General features: G+C 46.0%; 1 protein-coding gene and 1 pseudogene across 1 annotated transcript; both read left to right on the top strand.

The window, feature by feature from the left end:
* Positions 1-13,542: 13,542 nt before the first annotated feature.
* On the top strand, positions 13,543-16,060 carry LOC144108345 (uncharacterized). Its single transcript, XM_077641603.1, has 2 exons — positions 13,543-13,551; positions 14,474-16,060. Exons 1-2 carry the CDS (start codon positions 13,543-13,545, stop codon positions 16,058-16,060), a joined length of 1,596 nt encoding a protein of 531 aa, XP_077497729.1.
* Positions 16,061-16,402: 342 nt separating this feature from the next.
* Positions 16,403-17,789, top strand: LOC144106991 (uncharacterized; annotated as a pseudogene).
* The last annotated feature ends 2,506 nt before the right edge of the window (positions 17,790-20,295 follow it).

The following is a 20,295-nucleotide window of genomic DNA, read 5'->3' as shown; positions in this document are numbered from 1 at the left end:
GTAATGCACACAGTGAATAGAAAAAAAGGATTGGTCTTCTCAGCCACACCCAAACACAGAACATGCACAAGGAAACAAACATTTATCTTCTTCTGTCTCCTATGCTCCCTAGTAGCAAGACGTCAATTGAACATTGGGGAGAAGTGAAAAACATGAGCATGACATCAATAGAACACAGCAAAAGGGTTACTGCAATAGTTTCGCAAGAAGTGTGCCAAAGCACACAGAAGTGGCTTTCATGTTGCACTCTTAAGAGAGTCGCTCAACCCACTGTACTTCTCTTCAAAATAAGCAAAATTTTGAATTTCACTCAAAAACTAGTGTGCCATGAAATGACGGCAATAAATTCTACAGTGACTTTAATGTAGAAATGTGTCATCAAAACTTCCAGCCAAGAACAAGCATGAAGCACAATAGGGATCATTCAACTAAGTTTCCTGTGTACAACAAAGCATCAAACAGAGCAGGCAATTAATATGGGCCAGCAAGGATCAACGTTATAATATCCGTTGCAAAGCCTAAACTTAAAGACAATGCATCATATTGGAACAAGCATCTCTCACCTTCGAATACAGTGCAATCCATTTATAACAATATTGAGAAAAAATGAAAAATGTTATTACTATAAGCAATCATGATTATATCTGGACAAAAGCCAGAGAACGCGTAGAAAAAGAACATTCTGAACAAAAACACATTTTTCTTCGGCAGAACGTCAATTCACTCAGTGTCCTTCAACCTACTGTTCTTGAGCATAAAACTAACATAATGTCCTTAACTGGAATATGCCAGTGGGAGTGGCGCGGCACGGAGCGTTTGAGCCAGGCCCACCGCCATTAAATCATGCCATCACCATTTTTCACGTAGCCCTGTCTTCATCGGCTCGCCATCACGTAATATTTGGTGTGAGATGCGGGGTAATCATCGTACTGCTGGTCCTGGAGCTTTGGCATACTGAGTCTGTCATGGCTGTCAGCCTGGTGCTGCTGGTCCCCACCAGCATGCCTGCCTGAGCAGAGCCAACCCAGCCATTCGCCCAAGCCCCTTCACGTGCCCTAATGACAACTCATGACAAACGGACCGTACTGGCCAGACCCTAAGCAACCCAACCGATCCAAGACACGTGAACGCACAGCCCTCCTGAAAATACCATTTGGTGCAGCAACAGACCTCAGCCGTTGGCTCAAGCTGACCTGTGTCCCGGAAGCTCTATGGACCAGCACTTGTGCGATCATCTGGAGATCTCTTCCATTGTGACTGCTTTTTATCTGCTGTGTTTGTCCCTCTTGTCACACCCACCGTCACACCCTTCGTTTCGTCTTCACTGCCATTCTTCTAGTTTGCTTGATCGGGACGATCACTGGGTGGCCACGGGCTGTATCGCGGACTAGAAGATGACAAAGTGAGCACTGGCGCAGCACAGAGTGCTCGCGATTGGCCCGCCGCCATTAAATCATGCCAACACCATCTGTCATGTAGTCCTGTCTTCATCAGATTGCCCACAGGTAACAATATCGTTCACACTGACATCTCGCCCTTTTTCTTAACTGAAACAATACATTAAACGTCACAGTAAAACTTTCTTCCAGGGTACACATAACAATAGAGCCGGACAAAAACTTCATAGCCAAATTGGCACATCCAAACACCTGCCTACCCTTGCGAAGAAAGCTTATTAGATTTTCAAAGAAGGTGTGCTGGAGAGACAGACATGAGCTACCAATGCACCTCGTGTGGTTCCACAGAAAGCAGGTGCTTTAACAGGCTATGAGTGCATATGTCACCTCAAGAACGTACCCATTTCAGACTCAGATTCAACGCCAAGAGTGAACATCTTTCCGTAGCAACTGCTCGTAAGTTCTCCAATTTTGGCGTGGCTAAGTGGCACTGGCATCTAACAAGAACACAAAATTTTCTCATCCTAACAAAAACGCCATCTCCAGTTAGTTTATGCATTCCATTCCAAAAAGAAAGCTGCCGCACAGTTTACAAAATTTATCAACCGATGAAGGTGGTTACATAGAGACAAAAAAGTTGAAAGTCCACCACCAATCTCGTTACATCAGACGCATGCAAAGAGAACTTCAACGTTTTCAAAGGGCACAAGATGCCACTTCGACAATAACACAACCAAAAACAGAAACATGGATTTCAAGCCGTCTACTCGCAGGATCAGAAAAAGAGGTAACATAACTGTAAACGTGTCCTGTCACCACTCAATGTTGGTAGAATACATCGCAGCTTAGGAGTACTGTCAGTATTGTTTTCTTCAAAGATGCTGGAGCGAAAGCATCACACAGACGGTTTTTTGCAGGTGTGGGTTCGCACATGACGATCCAGCTCCGAACTGCATGCAAAAGCGATGGGACATAGGTTGCATCAGTATGGCCTCTCGACTGTGTGGATACGAAGATGCCGTTCCAGGTGGCCACTCAGAGTGAACTTCTTGCTGCAATGTGTGCCTCGCTATGGCCTCTTGCCTGTGTGGATGCGTACATGGTCCACTAGGCTGCACCTGCGGACGAAGCCCTTGTTGCATTGGGTGTACCAGAAGGGGCGCTCTCCGGCATGTGTCCTCTGGTGGTCTTTCAATTGAGTGCTAACATTTGTGGTGTAGCCACACTCAGTGCACAGGAAACGGGATCTTCCTGCTTCTGGCCTTTGTGTTGAGGCGGTAAGTGGCTCCTGCTCCATGTTCTGAAAGAGCCTGGGCAGTAAAGAAAGCAGATCTTTGGTAAAATGGAAGGGATATCTTTCAGGGCATGGATGACTACTGGCCCATCTCCAAAGAGGATTAATATAAGGGGAGGACACTTTCACTAAGATTTAATTATGCTGACACAATGTTTGCTTTCAAATTGAGTAAGTAAGACTTGAAGAAAACATTATCCTCATATAGAAAATTTCAACTAGCAAGGTACCATGCATTTGTTAGCATGAAAAGCCGCCCCCAGTCATCACAAAAAAACATGCTGAAACTGTATGTATCTATAAGCCTAAAGATATTCTAAGATAGTCTAATTAATTTTTAGTCATAGTGCTAGAAAGCAGGCGATGAAGCCATGGATGGAGCATTGTGGGATATGCAACCTTGTGGTTAGTGATCTCGCTTCACACGCGGAAGACCAGGGTTCGGTTCCCGCTGCACGAGCGACTTTTTGTTTCTTATTTTATTTCAGATCACAGTTTTGTTTTAGTGCAAACAAGCCGCGGAAGCAAAGAAAAAAGGAAACCGAAACTGAAGTTTGTGAAGCGCTGCCTTGCTGCTGCCGTCAGAATATAACGGCCCCAGAATCCCCGTGCCACCTGCAGCGCCAACTTTGAATGCGCGTTTAGAGCACGCCCGACGTTGCTCGCCAAGCACCGCTCTGCGCTTTTAGCAGAGGAGTAAGACAAACACGCTTCAAACAGTGCTGGGAATTGTTTCGTTCAGCTGACGTCTGCGAGCTGCACAGAGTGCGTCACGCAGACGTGCACTGTCACAAATTTAGAATGACGGCCTGTGGGGCGAGTTGGTGTATGACCGAAAAAACTGCGTCGCAATGGAGACAACACAAGGAAGAAAAATATAACACATGCTCACACTACCAACTGCTTATTAAAAGAAAAGAGAAACTAATCAGTTTTATCAGTAACCACTAATCAGTTCTATTTTGTGACTCCAGGCGCAGCTAGGGCAGTCGGCGGCGGCGCGCCGATGACTCGGCGCACCTCTAGGTGCGAATCCACGGCAGCAACAAGGCGGCGCTGCACAAACTTCAGTTTCGCTTTCTGTTGGCTTTTTTTAGCTACCGCGGCTTGTTTGCGCTAAACCAAACTGTTTTAAAATAATATAAAAAGTTATTCGTTCAACGGGAATCGAATCGTAGTGTTGCGCGTGTGAAGAGAGTTCACGAACCACAACGCTACGCAGCACGCAGTTTGTGCTGCATGCCTCTAAAAAGGCACCTAAGGAAGGATAACGTTCGCAGCGATCCTAGCGGAAATTACTCTTCTTTTGCCGCACTTTTCGGCTTTCGTTTGGCCCACTCTCTCTTCTAGTTCGCTCTAGATACAGTGTAGTTTAGATCTGACCACAGATTTTCTTACTATTAACTAGAGGGAAAGCTGGCGCCCCGCCTATGGGAGTTTGCATGGAGCTTCCTCGAGACCACCTGTACCACCATGGGCGCTCTAAGCATCATGGGGCAGAGAGCTACCGACTGCAGAACTACAACTTTTGGCCAAAAATAATGAAAAAGCAAACGTTGTTCAATGTCATTAGTTTAGTTTGGGCGACTAATGTCGCCGTTCTGTGTCTTTGTTTTTGCGAGGGATGCCAGTCCCTTTCAGGCCCGTGGTAAATAAACTTCTCTTCAATCTGTTCAATAATCAAGAATGTCCTGACGTTCAATATCTTGTCTATAAATTGCAACAAACGAGCAGAAAAGCACGTAACTGCAAAGTTTGCCCAAAATCAGCGATGGCTTGCTCCCCTATTGGCCAAGCATTGCAGACTACAAAAGCCAATATTTTGTGCTTAACAGGCGCACTTTTAAAAAGAAATATGTTTTTCAAAGAAATGTCCTTTCAACATCTTAAAAGGTTTCTCCACAGCATTTCGGAAAACAAAAACCTTTTATTGGCGTCGTGTGCTGTTGCGTTTTCGATACTATGGTTTTTGCACACTACTTCTACGCCGAAGTCGTCTGCGCGCGGGGGGCGCCGCCTATTCGGCATGGGACATCTCTTTCACGCCACTCTGTGTTCCTGAAAAAAACCTACTGTCCTGCACTAAGTAGCTCATCGCCCCATGATGCTTTGCGCGCCCATGGAGATACAGGTGCAGTGCCGCCAACTTTCCCTCTAGTTAATAGTAAGAAACTCTATGGATCTGACCGTGGCAGCGTTCTGCGGAGCTGCCATTGTGACTGAATAAAAAATAGTTTACTGTGTGGATCTGACCGTGGCAGCGTTCTGCGGAGCTGCCATTGTGACTGAATAAAAAATAGTTTACTGTGTGGATCTGACCGTGGCAGCGTTCCGCGGAGCTGCCATTGTGACTGAATAAAAAATAGTTTACGAACTGGCAAACTTAGTCAGAAATTTTGCAATTAAATCAAAAAGAACGTTTTATTTATTTTGAGATTGTTGTATTGTTTTTTGAACGTATGGTGAGTGCGAGGTAGTTCTCAATGACCCTCAATGGCTAAACTCACGGAAGTTCCTCAACCCGCGTCCGAGGACTCCGGCGCCGAAAATCCTGTTCTGTTGAAGGAGCGGCTTGTTTGAACTTTTCAAATCCTGGACACAAGACCAAAACGAGAAATACAGCCAAGCATCGCTGGCATCCACCAACTCGGCACTTAATTCGGCCACCTTAATGCCACGGTCAAGGCGAAGTCACGACCTGGGAAACGTCAAGAACGGGCGGCGAGCCGTGGGTACGGGCCCATAACATGGCGGGCGGACGGGTCCTCGGACGTGGGTTGATGACATTGCGCCGAGGCAGGGGTGCAGGCAGCATAGTCGCCAGTTCCTCGTAGCTGTGCTTCCACACGTCCTTTTAGCGGATCATTTCCTCATGCTGAACGAAAACATCTTCGACGGACGTCCGTCTGGCTCGGTTCTTGAGATAGCAAGTGCCTGGCTTCGGAATCCAACCCCTTCGCCGAACACTGCGAGCGCGCCGACCACCGGATAGCCTTCGAGGATGTAAGCGTCTTGGCCGTGGAACCAAACCTGTTCAAGAGGCGACATGTGGAGTCATGGCACATCCGGCTCACAAAGGAGGCGATGAATAGGACTCCAGGAACGCTCCCCTCGGCGCACGTTAGTGGACTGCGCCACGTGCTAACAAACGGAGTGCGAAGGCACCAACCTGCTACTGGTGCTGCCACAATTTAGTCACCCCTGAAGAAGGGACCGAGTTGGTCCCGAAACGTTAGCTAAAGTTAAAAATATTGGTTGGTGTCAGTTTTCTCTCAACAATTTCCTCATGTTGCTTGCTAAGTTGTTCAAACCTAGCGGTGAAGCTGGCAGCGGCCGCGCGGATACAGCCTGTTCAAGCATGGCCGTCACAGCAGTGGGAGGCGAAGGAGGGCCACTTGTCCATGCAGGCGGCTTCCGTCGCTGGGATGCTGCCTGGCTGCAGCCCGGCTCAGCGGCTCTGGCCCCTGGGTCTGGATTCAGAATTGAGAACTCGATCGGGCTTGGGAATTCTAGGATTTGGAGCGGCTTCTTGATGTTGCTCGCGGTGAGTGGTTGTTCAGCAGAGGGAGGTAATTTTCAGAGGTCACTTTGGGTGGTTGCGGCCGTGTTGGTGCTGCAACTCACTGTTTTGCTCTCGTTCTTAGGTTCCCAGGAGGCCGGCCGTGGGTATCGACTACGACAGTCAGGTCCCACCGTGAGTGGTCGCCGCTACAGAAATAATAATAATAATAATAATAATAATAATAATAATAATAATAATAATAATAATAATAATAATAATAATAATAATAATGATAATAATAATAATAATAATAATTGGTTTTGGGGAAAAGGAAATGGCGCAGTATCTGTCTCGTATATCGTTGGACACCTGAGCCGTGCCGTAAGGGAAGGGATAAAGGAGGGAGTGAAAGAGAGAAGGAAGAAAGAGGTGCCATAGTGGAGGGCTCCGGAATAATTTCGACCACCTGGGGATCTTTAACGTGCACTGACATCACACAGCACACGGGGGCCTTAGCGTTTTGCCTCCATAAAAACGCAGCCGCCGCGGTCGGGTTCGAACCTGGGAACACCGGATCAGTAGCCGAGCGCCTAACCACTGAGCCACCGCGGCCGGTGCGCCATAAGGGAAAGGATAAATTTAAGGAGGGAGGCATGAATCTCTCCAAAACTGAGCATGCTCTGGTATCTGCTGGACCCTACAAGCTCAGAAACACAGTCAGGAATTAGCAGAAGTCCGACACGCGTTCGAGGGAGACGACGCGGAGTTGATGGACAAATTGGTAAAAACGTACGTTTGGGACGCCCAACATCCCCCGTCCCGGATTATGGTACGTTCGAATGAGGCGCAAGACGCCCCCACCAACGAGGCGGAGATAAGGGCAGAAATTGCCAGACTCAAGATTAAATTGGCTCCGTGCCCTACCCGTGTTCAAACACGACCACAGTGGCCGCTCTTCGGTGGAGGCGAAACACAAAAGGCGCCCGTGTGCTGTGCCCCAGGTGGTCGAAATGGAAGGAAGGAAGGAAGGAAGGAAGGAAGGAAGGCCTCAGACGTTCAAGTTCAAGTTCAAGTTCAAGTTTATTTTCCTTTCTTACAAAGGAGGAGCCGGGACTAAAAGCTGTGGTAACAGCTTGACTGGAGGTCCCGACTCCTTGAGACAGTGGCAGTACAGAAGGAAGGCGAGGGTCACATCATTTACATCAATTAGTAATGTCATGGGTATCCGATGCAAATCCACATTTACGCGAAGCGCGAACACACATGCAAAACAAAAGTCGCAATACACACATGTACTCAAAGCAAATGTTTTACATCACTAAAATATACTAAAATATATCATGTCTGCTTCTTTCACAGATTGAAATTGTCTCGGCAGTAGTCACGGATATTGTGTTTTGAATTTCTGGTAATATCAAAATTGTCATGGATTAGTTTGTTTAGCAAGAGGGGAAGGTTGTAACTTAAGGACTGGTTCATAGAGTAAGTTCTTGGTGTTGGAGTGATCCAAGTTTCTTTGTATCTAGTGTTACGGCAGCTGTTATTTCCTCTCAGTTGTCCAAGTACAATAAAGGGATTGTCACGTTGTTGTGAAGAGTATTTATAGCATAATAGAAGCCTGTAAGAGTATAACGCGAAGATTGGAAGGATATCATACTTTATAAAGATATTTCTTGTGGGGAAAAGGAATGGCACATTTGCTATGGACCGGACGGCTTTTTTCTGCAGCAAATGCAATCTATGAAGATTTGTTACCCCTGTTGTTCCCCAAACCAAGCTGCAGTATTGGATATGACTTAGTACTAACGCGTTGTAGAGCAACATCTTTACCCTTACTGGAAAAATATGTCTAAAGCGACCAAGTATACCTAGAGCTGAGGAAACTTTCGAACAAATGTGTTCTATGTGCGCATTCCAAGTTAGGTTGTGAGAAAAGATAACGCCCAGTGTTTTTACAGAAGTCACAAGCTCTATTGGTTGGCTGTTTAAGGCTATTTTGAGAGGCCTAGATATTTTCTTTCCCTTGGGGAGGTATAACAGAATTTGTGTTTTTGACGGATTTATGCGCAAGGAGTTTGCATCTGCCCATGAGTGCAGTTTATTAAGGGCTTCGCTTGTTTTGCTTTCAACCTCGGCCTCGGAAATACCTGTGACAAAAAAAGTTGTGTCATCTGCAAATGACACAACCTGAACATTACTAGCGCTGTAGACGATGTCATTTATATAAACTAAAAATAGCAAAGGCCCAAGAATGCTTCCTTGGGGCACTCCGCATGTTATATGGAGGGTAGGAGAGGATGCTGTGTTTATATCTACATATTGGGTTCTGTGAGATAAGTAAGATTGTAATAGGGTTAGCGCTAGGCCCCGCACACCATACCTTTCCAATTTAAAAAGAAGAATATCATGATTTATGAGGTCAAAGGCCTTAGTAAAATCGATGTAAATACCCATGGTGAGCTTGTTTTCACTGAATGCCTTAATTATAATTTCTTTTTGAGTTAGAAGTGCTGTCTCTGTAGATCTTTTCTTCCTGAATCCATGTTGAAAATCTAGAAATAAGTGATTTTCGTCAAAATAAGAAGTCACTCTGTGATGTATTATTTTCTCGATGCCTTTGGAAAACACAGGCAGTATAGAAATCGGTCGGTAGTTTGTAAATAGGTTCTTATCACCTTTTTTAAAAATGGGTATCACTCGAGCAATTTGCATTCCTGTAGGGAAAACCCCAGTAGAGAGAATCAAATTATAAATATAGGTAATAATCGGGCACAGTATGTCAAGTACATATTTTACGGGCAATATCTGGAAGCCATTTACGTCCAGCGTTTTACTATTCTTCAAGTTATTGATGGAAGAGAAAACCTCAGCTGTTTCAGTCGGGGCCAAGAACAGCGAACCTGTCCTATCGTTTCCTCGCACGTACTGAGCGTAGTTTCTACTGCAACTCCCATCGAGTTCATTATCTTTCGTTTGCTGAATAAAAAAGTGATTGAAAGCATCTGCCAATGGAACACCGGAGAGCTCTTTTTCCCCATGCTTAAAGGTGCCAAGTGTAAGCGTAGGAGTACCGGAACGCACCAAAGAGTTCAACTTGCGCCAGGCTGCATCTGGACGCAGTGTAGTTTCAGCATCGAACATATCTATTAGGTATGAATCCTTAGCTTTCCTCAGCGTAGACGTAAGTTTATTCCGGTAGCTCTTAAATTCTGCAAGTATATTTAAATCTTTAGTTTTTACAAATTTGGCATACAACGCATTTTTATGCTGGACCATTCTCAGGTGTTCTCTCGTTAACCAAGGTTTTCGCGCTCTCTTTGGCTTTTTTAATTGTGTTACTGGAAAATGCTGGTGGTATATTTTCTTAAGGATACTTATAAAGATAAGGTACGCTGTGTTGCTCTCATGGCATTCATATACTGCATCCCATGTTTGTTTTTCAACATCCTGGCGGAATGATTCAAGACGCGAAGATGTAATAACTTGACGATATGTGGGCTTTGGTTCATTCCACTTGATGGGAAATTGCTTGTCTACGAATAAAAAGGTTCCCAGATGATCACTTATACCTGTACAAAGAGTGCCAGCAAATGTAGTGTCTGTGTTAACGTTGGTAATAAATACGTCTAGTAATGTAGAACATTGTTCTGTGATACGCGTTGGGTTGGTGATTACATTAGATAGGCCATAAGTAGAAAGGGTAAGGCTCAAGTCTTTCTGGTAAGGAGTAGGTACAATCATGTTCACATTCATGTCTCCACCTAAGAAGATTTGTGCTTTTTGCTCCGTCACATATTCTAAAAGTTCTTCAAGGAAGGCCAAAAAACGGCTAAAGGTACCAGATGGCGGTCTGTAGACCACGCAAAACATATTGTCAAGGTGTCGTAAGGTAAGCACTTCAAAATCAGGAGTGACAGCACAAAATTTCTCTTCGGTATCACACAGCAGATTATCTTTTACCAGGATAGAAACACCACCGCCTCTTTTGTCGTGACGATTTCGATAGAAGCATTGATAACCAGATGGGCGGAATATAGCCGTTTCGCGTTCATACCATGTTTCAGTGAGCATGAGCACAGTGAAAGACATTTCAAATACTTCTAGCAAAGCATGCATTTCATTATCTTTGTTTCTTAAAGATCGGACGTTCTGATGAAAAAATGATAGGGCAGGCTTTTTCTTTTTGGCCAATTTAGGAATTTGCTGTGGTAGAAAATCCATGTTTAGAGCATACAAGCTGTACAGATAAGCTGGAACATTTTAAGCAATCCTCGAGAGCTGATCCTTGCTAGTGATAGGAATAACTGTTGATGTTTCAGTTTGGCGAACGTAGATTTTTCCATTCTTGACCCAGGCGTATTTCCATCCTCGTTCCTTTTTCGCGGCATTTACAGCACCGAAGAGTCGTTTCATTGCCGGACACAGGTGCTCATTGACAAAAATTTTATCATCTTGTTCTATCGCGAGGTCACGAGCCGTTAGCCTGTGCTTTCTTGCTTTTTCTAAGAAATAGTTACGCGGAGCTCTGTGAGTAAACTGCACAATTATGTTAGGGGAGGTAGAATTTCCGGCGGTCTGGACCCGATGGCAGACTTCAATGTCAGTGTCCTTCAGAGGCGTCCCGATTACTTCACCCAACTGTTTTGTCAGTTCGTGCAAGTTTTCACCGTCTACCCGTGGCACTCCTTTAATTTCGACGTTCAGGCACCGCGAGTGTTGCTCGTTCTGCATAAGTCGGGATTCCTGCTCTTTTACTTGCGCATAGAGAGCTTCGCGTTCTTCCTTCAACGTGCTTATACTTTCTTTCAGAGCCTCGTTCTCTGCTTCAACTTTTTTCACGGAAGCTTTCATTTCCTCATAGCACTGGTTTATGAAACTCATGCTGGCCTTAATATCTCTGATATCCTTCCTGAGTTCTCGCTCGAAACTTTCTTTTAGCTCGCGAAACTCTTGTTTCATCTCACGCTTAAGGTCCTCAAACAATTTCTGAAGTTCTTTGGCCATTTTTCAAAGTACTGAACTCGCGTATCAACAGTTTTGGCAGCAGCAGTGGCGGTAAGACAGTTACACTGACGTTAAAATGAGGGGAAAAGTGCACCAACCTGGAAAAAGTGCGCAAAACTTGTAAGACGTGTCTGTCGCTCACCACTGCCACCGCCAAACTGTCGAGAGCGGGGGGCGTGGCTGGTTACTGCTGACGGAGGGAATAGCACACGGTTGCTGGAAGGCGTTGACGGTGGCCGCTGTGTTCTGGATGTCGAAGAAAAGACGACGATTTAAACCAACTTGTTCAGCTCCGGTAGGGCCAGGGCCGAAGCGAGGCGACAGCCTCATCAAAACAGGAACGGACCTGGAAAAAGTGCGCAAAACTTGTAAGACGTGTCTGTCGCTCACCACTGCCACCGCCAAACTGTCGAGAGCGGGGGGCGTGGCTGGTTACTGCTGACGGAGGGAATAGCACACGGTTGCTGGAAGGCGTTGACGGTGGCCGCTACACATACCCACTACGGGGGAGTGGCCAAGACACAGGCGGTTAATTACTGGATACAGGAAATTTTTGGACGAAATTCTGGAGACCTCCACTACCGCACCTCTTTCCTTCCTTTCTTCTTTCACTTCCGCGCCATAAGGGAGGGGATAAATTTAAGGAGGCAGTGAAACAAGAAAGGAAGGAAAAGATGGAGTAGAAAATGTCTCCGGAATAATTTCTACCACCTGGGGATCTTTAACGTCCACTGACATCGCACAGCACAAAGGCGCCTTTTGTGTTTCGCCTCCATCGAAGCGCGGCCGCCGCGGTCGTGTTCTAACTCGGTTAAGGGATGGAACCAATTTCATCTTTAGTCTGACAATTTCTTCCATTATCTCCGCCTCTTTGATTGGGATGCCTAGTGCCTCATTCGATGCCCCACCATAGTCCGGGAGGGGGGAACGTTGGCCATCCCCAACGTACGTTTTTACCAATTTGTCCATGAACTCCGAGTCATCTCCATCGAATATGCGTCGGACTTTTGCTAATTTAATTCCCGACTGTGCTTCCAAGCTTGTCGGGTCCAGCAGGTGCCGGAGAATGCTCAGTCTTGGAGAGATCCATGCCTCCCTCCATTTCGTCGCATCTGTTGCACCAATTCTGTTTGCATAATTTGAATGCCGTAAGCCTCAATTTACTTGTTCTCGCGACCTTCCTTCGGAGGTTGTGATTCAACCTTTACTTTTTCAGCCGACTTTTCATACTTTGCTTTGCCTCCCACACGTGTAGCAAACAATTGTCCGCTATAGCCGGGGCATTATCCCCTTCTGCGTCTTTTTGAGGGTCTCCGTCCATTCTCCTACGGCTCTCGATTCGCCCCAGTTCCGCGGCTCCTCTCAGTGCCCTGAAGTGATCCCATTCCGTCACCGCCCGTTGTCGCGCCCTGCGTGTTTTGACGCACCTTTGAGGACCGAAACGATAATGAAATGATCGCTTCCAAAATTTAGCTCCAAGTTGTATCATCGTAACCTCTTAGGTTTGTGGCGCAGACGCCATTCCCCACCCTCGTGGGCTGTCCAGGGTGCTTATGTAGTGTGAGCCCTAGCTCGTACGCATCCTTCCACTTTTGTCTGCCCTTTGGGTCTTGTTTCGCGTAGCCCCATTCTTGTTGCTGCGCGTTAAAATCCCCTACGATTATCAGGGGGCTTTTGCCCGCTACCTTGATGGCTTTGCGTATCAAGGTCCTAAATCTAATTTTCTGATGCCCAGGCCAGCTGTAAAAATTTAGGAATACGCAGGGGTCTTTCCTTTTCCCGTCATTTCTAGAAACCCATTATCAATATCTCGCGAGTTTACGTCGTGCTCTATGCTGCAATGCTGCGTTTAATGAAGGTAGTTACGGTTGATTTCACTCGTCTACTGCCATGGAACGCTTGGTAACCCGTTAATTTCGCGCACTTTCTAGCTTCCTGAAGGGCGTCGCTTCTATTAGTGGGAGATAGATGCGGTTGCCGGAGCGCCCTCTTGGGCTGGAACCCGCGACTGTTCCACTGCCAAATTTAGTTTTCATTTGTGCGCATGGCCATTTTAAAGCTGCGAAAATGCCTGTACAGTATTTTTCTGTCATGCATTGATGCGTGTACGCCTACCATTTCGTTCCTTAGTCTCTGCCACTCTTCACCTTGCTTTTGCACTGCACCTTGGATTGCCTGGATTTGAATATTTATGTGAGTCATGAATTCATTTTTTAGTCCAATTTCATCACATTTTCTCCTCCAATTCCTGGATTGGATTTGCGTCATTAATTTTGCGTTTCACCGGGGGTGGGAGGGACACCTCAGTTATCATTTTACCTTCTCTTCGCGTTTTAGCGGCATCTATGGTCACGGTGCGTTGCGATCGGGGGGGGGGGGCTACTATTGATGTTTCCGGTTGTTCAAATTTTGATTCTCGAATCTTAATATTCGACAATCCCCGTTAACTTCTCAACTGGTTTCTTTAGATTATCAATTTCCTCGTCTTTGTTATCTTTGCTCTTAACTCGGGAGACCCCGCTACAGTGGCTGGAATACTAAAGTGTGATTACCGCCAAGCGGCTCCTACGGGAACCACAATGCAGCCTCATGATGCATCCGCGAGGTGGCGCTCGCTAGGAAAGTTTTCAGATACCTGTATATAAAGAATGTTGACACGAAATGGAGAAAGCGAACTAGAAAATTGACAAGCAAATATCTGGACAGCAGTAAGGGGGCAAATCAGCAATTATCGGTTAAGAAAAAGGTTAAAGGAACAGAGAGAGCTTTGTGGAAAACAGGGATGCTGACGAAATCGGCACTAGAAACATACCGGACCTTTAAACAGGAAATTGTCAAAGAAAATATCTATGATAATTGTAGGGGAAGCTCTTTGTTGTTTGAGGCCAGGACTGGGGTTTTGCGGACTAAGACGTATAGAGTCAGGTACCAGGAGATAGACACTTTGTGCATTGCGTGCGGAGAGGAGGAGGAAACAGCTGAACACTTGATACTTTTCTGTAAAGGGCTTCACCCTACAGTGGAAGGCAGCGGGGCTGACTTACCCAAGACATTGCGGTTTAGGGATAGTGAAGGGAAAGTGGATTTTAAGAGGTTAGAAGTAACCAAGCGAAGGTTATCTGATTGGTGGCTAAAAGCAAGACAGGAGTAAAATTTCACAAGACATGGCTAGGTGGCTTGAGCCACCGCCCGATGTAAAGGGTTCAGCCGTATCCATCCATCCATCCATCCACGTCAAGCTGAGCGCATAGGAGGCCTATTTGCCGGCGTTTTCAGCGCTTTTTGGGTCGTTTTGAGTGGTTTCCGTACGCTGTGCGTTTTTTCTGGCATGTTGAAAATGTGCATGTGACGAGCCGACGTCAAAGCCACTGTTTTGTGCCCGGTTGCACAACCGGGTACAAATCGTGCAAAGAGAAGTTGTCGCTTTTCGGTGTGCCCAAGGACGAGGAGCTTTCTCTGAAGTGGCAGAGGAATATCCCAAGAGCCGACAAGCCCCTTGTACGAAACGCCGCTGTTTGCAAGCTTCATTTTGATCCTCAGTTTGTGTTGCGTCATTTCGAACACAACATACAAGGTAAGACGGTACGTTTGGAAAGAAGCAGACCGGTCCTTCAGCCCGATGCCGTTCCAACGAAGTTCCCGAACGTGCCTAAGTATCTCTCCAAGCCCGTGCCCAAGAAGAGAAACCCAAAGAAGCGACTGGACCCTCAGTTCGTGCCTTCGAAGAGGCGGCGAACAGTTCCGCAGGCCAGCGACGTTTCAGCAGAGGCACCCGCATCTGCCGAACCGGACATACTAAGAACTTCGGATGCCAGAAACGTCACCCTCCCATCAGATAAATGGGGAAAGCATGTTTTTTTTTGTGAAGAGCCGCTAACAGTGTCGTATAGTGTGTGCCTGCCAGGGCCGAACATGGGTCTCCTCCATGCTCAGAAGCTTGTTTTGTTCCGCAGCGAGGGCACCGCTGTCAAGCATCAGGTGTTCGTCCGGGGTGTGGAACTCACGGCGATAGACGAGAAATGTGATCCAGCGTCCGTGCTGCAGGAGGTTGACAGCATGCAGGTTTGCGCAGGAGCGGGGTTACTGACTGAGTTCTGCCATGTTAGCTGCTCAAAAATGATAAAATGGAGCGAAGGCTTTTATCACAAACGGTGCAAAGGTGCCGTCAGTGAAAATGAGATGCGGTGCGTCGCCTGCAAGTATTTGAGAAGGCTTCTTATTAATCAACGGTGCCGGGAAAAGAAGCGAAATGTCAGTTATGATTATGGAAAGAAGTTGAGGGCAAGAACCGAAGCAGTGAGACGTCTAAGAGCCAAAGTAAAAAACTTGGATCGAACCATCATTCAAATGAAGCAGGAGAATGAGGATATTGAAGAAAGTACTGTGCTAAAAAAGATCGAAAAGCTTCCACAAAAACAAAGAGTTGCAATCATGCAGTGTTTTGAGGCTGGAAGCCGCAAATCTGTCAAAGGGATGCGCTATAAACCAGAGAGGATGCTAGAATGTATTATAATGCACATGAAAAGTGCACGTCTCTACGAACATGTACGAAAACAAAATATACTTGTGCTGCCTAGCCGCACTTGTCTCAGGAAGTATATGGAGAAATACGAAAGCAGATTTGGATTCAACGCAGCAGTGCTTTCTGGTATATCAAGAAAAACGCAAGAGATGACTGAATTTGAGTGCCATGGTGGCCTCATTGTCGACGAGATGAAGCTTGCAGAAAACTTCGCTGTTGCAAGCGGCTCTGGTAAAGTGCACGGGTTCGTTGATCTTGGCCCCTACACTCCTGAGGCTGACAAGACAGTTACTTGTGGCCATGGACTGGTTATTATGTTTCAGCCTCTTTCAGGATCATGACATCAAATCCTTGGTGTTTTCGCTTCAAAGGGAAATGTTAAAGCACCGTTGCTCTCGAAGATTCTTTTGGAAGCTGTGCTGCTTTCTGAAAATACTGGTCTTAAGGTTGACTACGTCACCTGTGATGGGGCGTCATGGAATCGAGCAATGTGGCGCAATTTTCGCATTTCGGCAAGCTCAAAAGCTATCAAACCATCGACAGCCCATCCTTGTGGAGATGACAGACGCCTTTTCTTCTTCTCCGACTTTCTACACTTAGTAAAATGTGTCCGCAATGGCTTCATCAAGGCAGGCTTCAAAACACCAGAGGGGCATGTGGACGTAAGGCCGATCAAAATAGCCCATGACCATGACAAGTGTCAAGTCACATTGAAAGCAATGCCAAAAATAACTAATGTCCACTTGAGTCCTAATAACTTTGAAAAAATGAAGGTCAATTTGGCATTCCACCTTTTTAGCCCACAAGTTCTGCATGGCTTGTTTTTGTACAAGAACGAAATTGCAGATTCCTGTGACCACGCCGATGCTACAGCAAAGTTCGTCGCCTTCATGCATAATCTGATCGATGCAATGACATCGAGAGTGCCATCAAGCTCACTCAGGCCGAACTCGAAAAAAGATTGTTGAAAAAAGCCCTTGCATATATTGATGCGTGAGAAGCGAACATAGGGCCTTCAATGGCTGGTTTCCTGTCACCTGGCACTGCCGAGGGGCTTAGAGTAACTTTTAAAGCCACTCTGGAACTCTTGGCCTACCTCAACGAAAAAATTGGCTACAAGTACCTTTTAACTTCAAGGCTTAGTCAAGATGCAATTGAAAAGCTTTTTGGCATAATACGCCAATTTAATGGCTGCAACGATGACCCGACATCGGCCCAGTTCCTCACAGCAGTGAACTGCCTTAACTTTTATAATCTGGTAAAAGCTCCAGGTACTGGGAATTGTGCAGGTGGAACGCTCGAGGCTCTAGTTGGGACAGCTGAATTAGCAAGCCACGTCGACACCCTGCTGGACTCGGGTAAACTGGATGAAGCGTCTAGCATTGGCAGGCCTCTCCCACCACGTTAGCACCCGATCACATATATCCAGAGCAAACAAGCGATGCCAGACTGGCGTACTACGTGGCAGGATATGTTGCACGACGAAAGGTCCTCGCAACAAAATGTCGACTGCTTCGATGCTCTCCTTACACCACCAGAGAACGCAGAGAAGCAACTTTCATCCTTCACAGCATTCTGTGACCAGGGCAGCCTGCTGTATCCGACACGTGAGCTATTTGCTTTTGTTGAAGCACTGGAGGACTCTTTCACCATTTGGTTTAGCTGGAACAAGTTGCACAGAGATAGCATCACAGAGATTATGCAGCACATGCAAAAAATCCCACACGTTGGCTGTGTTGCCCATAAGGAAGCACTGACTAGCAGTATTGTAAAGCTTTTCATCATGACACGTCTTCACTTCTACACAAAGTCTCTGGACAAAGACCGCACTTCCACAAGGGAGAAGAAAAAACATTTGAAACTTAGCAGAACAACTTGAGGACCATGTGGAGATGCGCCTTCAGCTATGTCTTGTTGAATGTTCTCTGAAGTGTGTTTTGTATATTACTAGTCTACCTGAAACTAATGTGACATTTAAGAAACCTCTAATTACCATGAATTTTGTTATCAGGTGAATGATTTATTGTTCATTGTAAAAGCAATAAACAGTTCCATCAGGAATGTACAGTAGGGACCATATGTTTTCCACTTTTATTTGCATGAAACTAATCACATTATTTGGATGAATCCAGCACAATACTTATTTTACAATTAAATAATGATCAGCGCTCAGAGAAACATCTAGTTATAATTTCATACGCGTTGGATATCCACTTTAATTCAAGCCATTTCTTCAATAAGAATCAATTATCACGAACGCGACTGCTGCATTCATGCTGTGCAAAATTTTTTTCATAGAACTAGTGTAAACGACAAGCCGATTTTTATGGCAAAAAGTGCGAGTGCGCGAAATATCCTATTCACGCCCATAGCACGCGATGGGTGCATTTGGCAGTCTTCTGAGCGGCAAAGTTGAATCGCGATAAAGAGCGCCACTGTGCAGCGTATCGCTACTGTGCTCGGGCAGTAACTAGAGCGCAACTACCGTGGCAGGAGTGAGCAAGTTTTATCGAACGAAAACTGATGAAAGGCGGAGATATAGTAATGTATCGTCACTGCCATTGTAGCATGCAAGTGAACGCATTGCAGTCCGGATATACTAATTTATGAACCGAAATAATTACTGCAAATTCGCGTTTCTAGCGCGAAACGCAAAGCACGCCCGTAGGAAGCGACGTGTAAGCAACCGCCAGCGCCGCCTCGCGGTTGCATGGCGGAAGCACACGCGAGCGGCCGCGCCTTCGGCACACTTCCCCTATTCCAGCCACTGTAACCCCGCCCTGAAATTTCACTTTGCGGTCTTGGCTAGTCGGGATGGATTGATGGGTGGACGGAAAGGAGGGGCATCCGGCAGTTGCCACCGCGCTCGGCTTTATTTTTGTTTAACGATGTTGTAAATTAAGATTTGCAATTTTCTTTAAATGCGTTTTGCTACTTCTCTAACCTTATGTAACCTCTCTGCTTTGGAGCCACCAATATTCGATTATCTTTTTGTAATTTCCACCGCAGATTTACTTACATGAGCATTGTTATTCCTAAACTCTAGGGCCTCAGGAAGAATGATTGCTTGCAGCGACATCAAGATGGATACCGTCACATTCGAGTATGAGGTGTTCAACTGTTTCTACATAGTTACCACACACAGCACATTTGTCATCTTCTTGGTAGAATTTCTCTTTGTAGCTGCACCCTAATTAGACTCTAACCTAGCTTCATAGAGTGAAGCACTGCCTCTTCGAGTTATCATAGAATGCTTCGTTTCTCATCTCCCTTTTCCAGTATCGATATAGTCCTACACTGTTTCTTTTATATTGAATTAATCTTATTTTTACCTTCGGAATCTTGAACCTGTCGTTTAAAGCTCTTCTTTCTCCGTCCTCGTGTCTGGCATATTTACTGGTTACCTTCCTAGTTCTTTTTCCGCCTATGTGAGTCAACTCTCTTTCTGTATAAGTACTTAAATACTTTAGCTGCCCACCTGTTATCGTCCAATTTCCTCAGACGTTCTTCGTATAGTATTGTACTTTGAGCTTCCCATGCTTCGAAAGATGCCACTGCAGCCAATATCCCCCTGTACAGCCTCATTTGTGGTTTTTCGGTGGGCACCTAGTGCTAATCTTCCAAAAGCTCACTGATTTACTTCTACTCTCAACTGAACTTCTGAGCTTAAGCACAGAAGCGCATTCCTTAAAGTAGGCCCCGGCACCATTATTTCTTTCCAAATGCCTCTCGGTACATCATATCTGTTGTACCCCCATAATGCTCTGCTTCATTATACCGGCATCTTTTCGCCCTTTTGCCATAATAGACTGCTCGTGCTTTTTCACCTATATCTGCCCTTTATTTACTGATACTCTAAGATATTTGTACTCGGCAACTCGAAAACGATCTTTTCGGCTCCATTGGGAATCCGCGTTATTTCCTTTATCGAATTTGCAGCAATCTTTCTGCCCACTTGCTTTTTAGCAGCGCGTTGTTTCGCAAAAAGCTGCGCGCCCTTCACGAGTGGGACATATTTCCCTTTCTTGCTAGCCCACCACTCGCCAGGCACTTCAAATTCCTCAGGTCCGCCCGGCGTCCCCTCTACCACTTACATATTTTGAGCTTTGGTCGACATCACAAGCTGAATGTGGTCCCCCGAAGGGGTCGCGCGACCCCTTGTCCGTTGCGGAATACAGGACCGTTTTAGGCCTAGCTTTGCCACGGGTTGCACTGAACACCAAAGCTGCAAAGAAATCGAAAAAAAAGAGTCCCACATCAGACATTTTGATATCCCTGCGCTCCTCTCGGTGAGATCCGTCGATTCGACAAAGAATTCCAGTCGCCATTCGCGAACCTCCATTGAGAGGATATCCAGAGTTCAAAGGCCATTAAAAACCACCGTGCAGTACCGAGAGATCCCCGATGAGTGCGACATCCATTGGCTCAATGGGCATTGAAACTGTCCATGTGACAGGGGTATAAAAAAAATTAGGTGAATCATTCACTCAGTAGCTAGTACACCATGAAATGGCAGGGCAATAAACCCTGCAATGACATTCCTGTAGAAATGTGTCATCGAAACCTACAGCCAAGA

Source organism: Amblyomma americanum, chromosome 10, assembly GCF_052857255.1.
Source record: "Amblyomma americanum isolate KBUSLIRL-KWMA chromosome 10, ASM5285725v1, whole genome shotgun sequence".
Lineage (NCBI taxonomy): Eukaryota > Metazoa > Arthropoda > Arachnida > Ixodida > Ixodidae > Amblyomma > Amblyomma americanum.
Note: the sequence above shows the minus strand (reverse complement) of the source record. Positions and strands in the feature narration are given on the sequence as shown.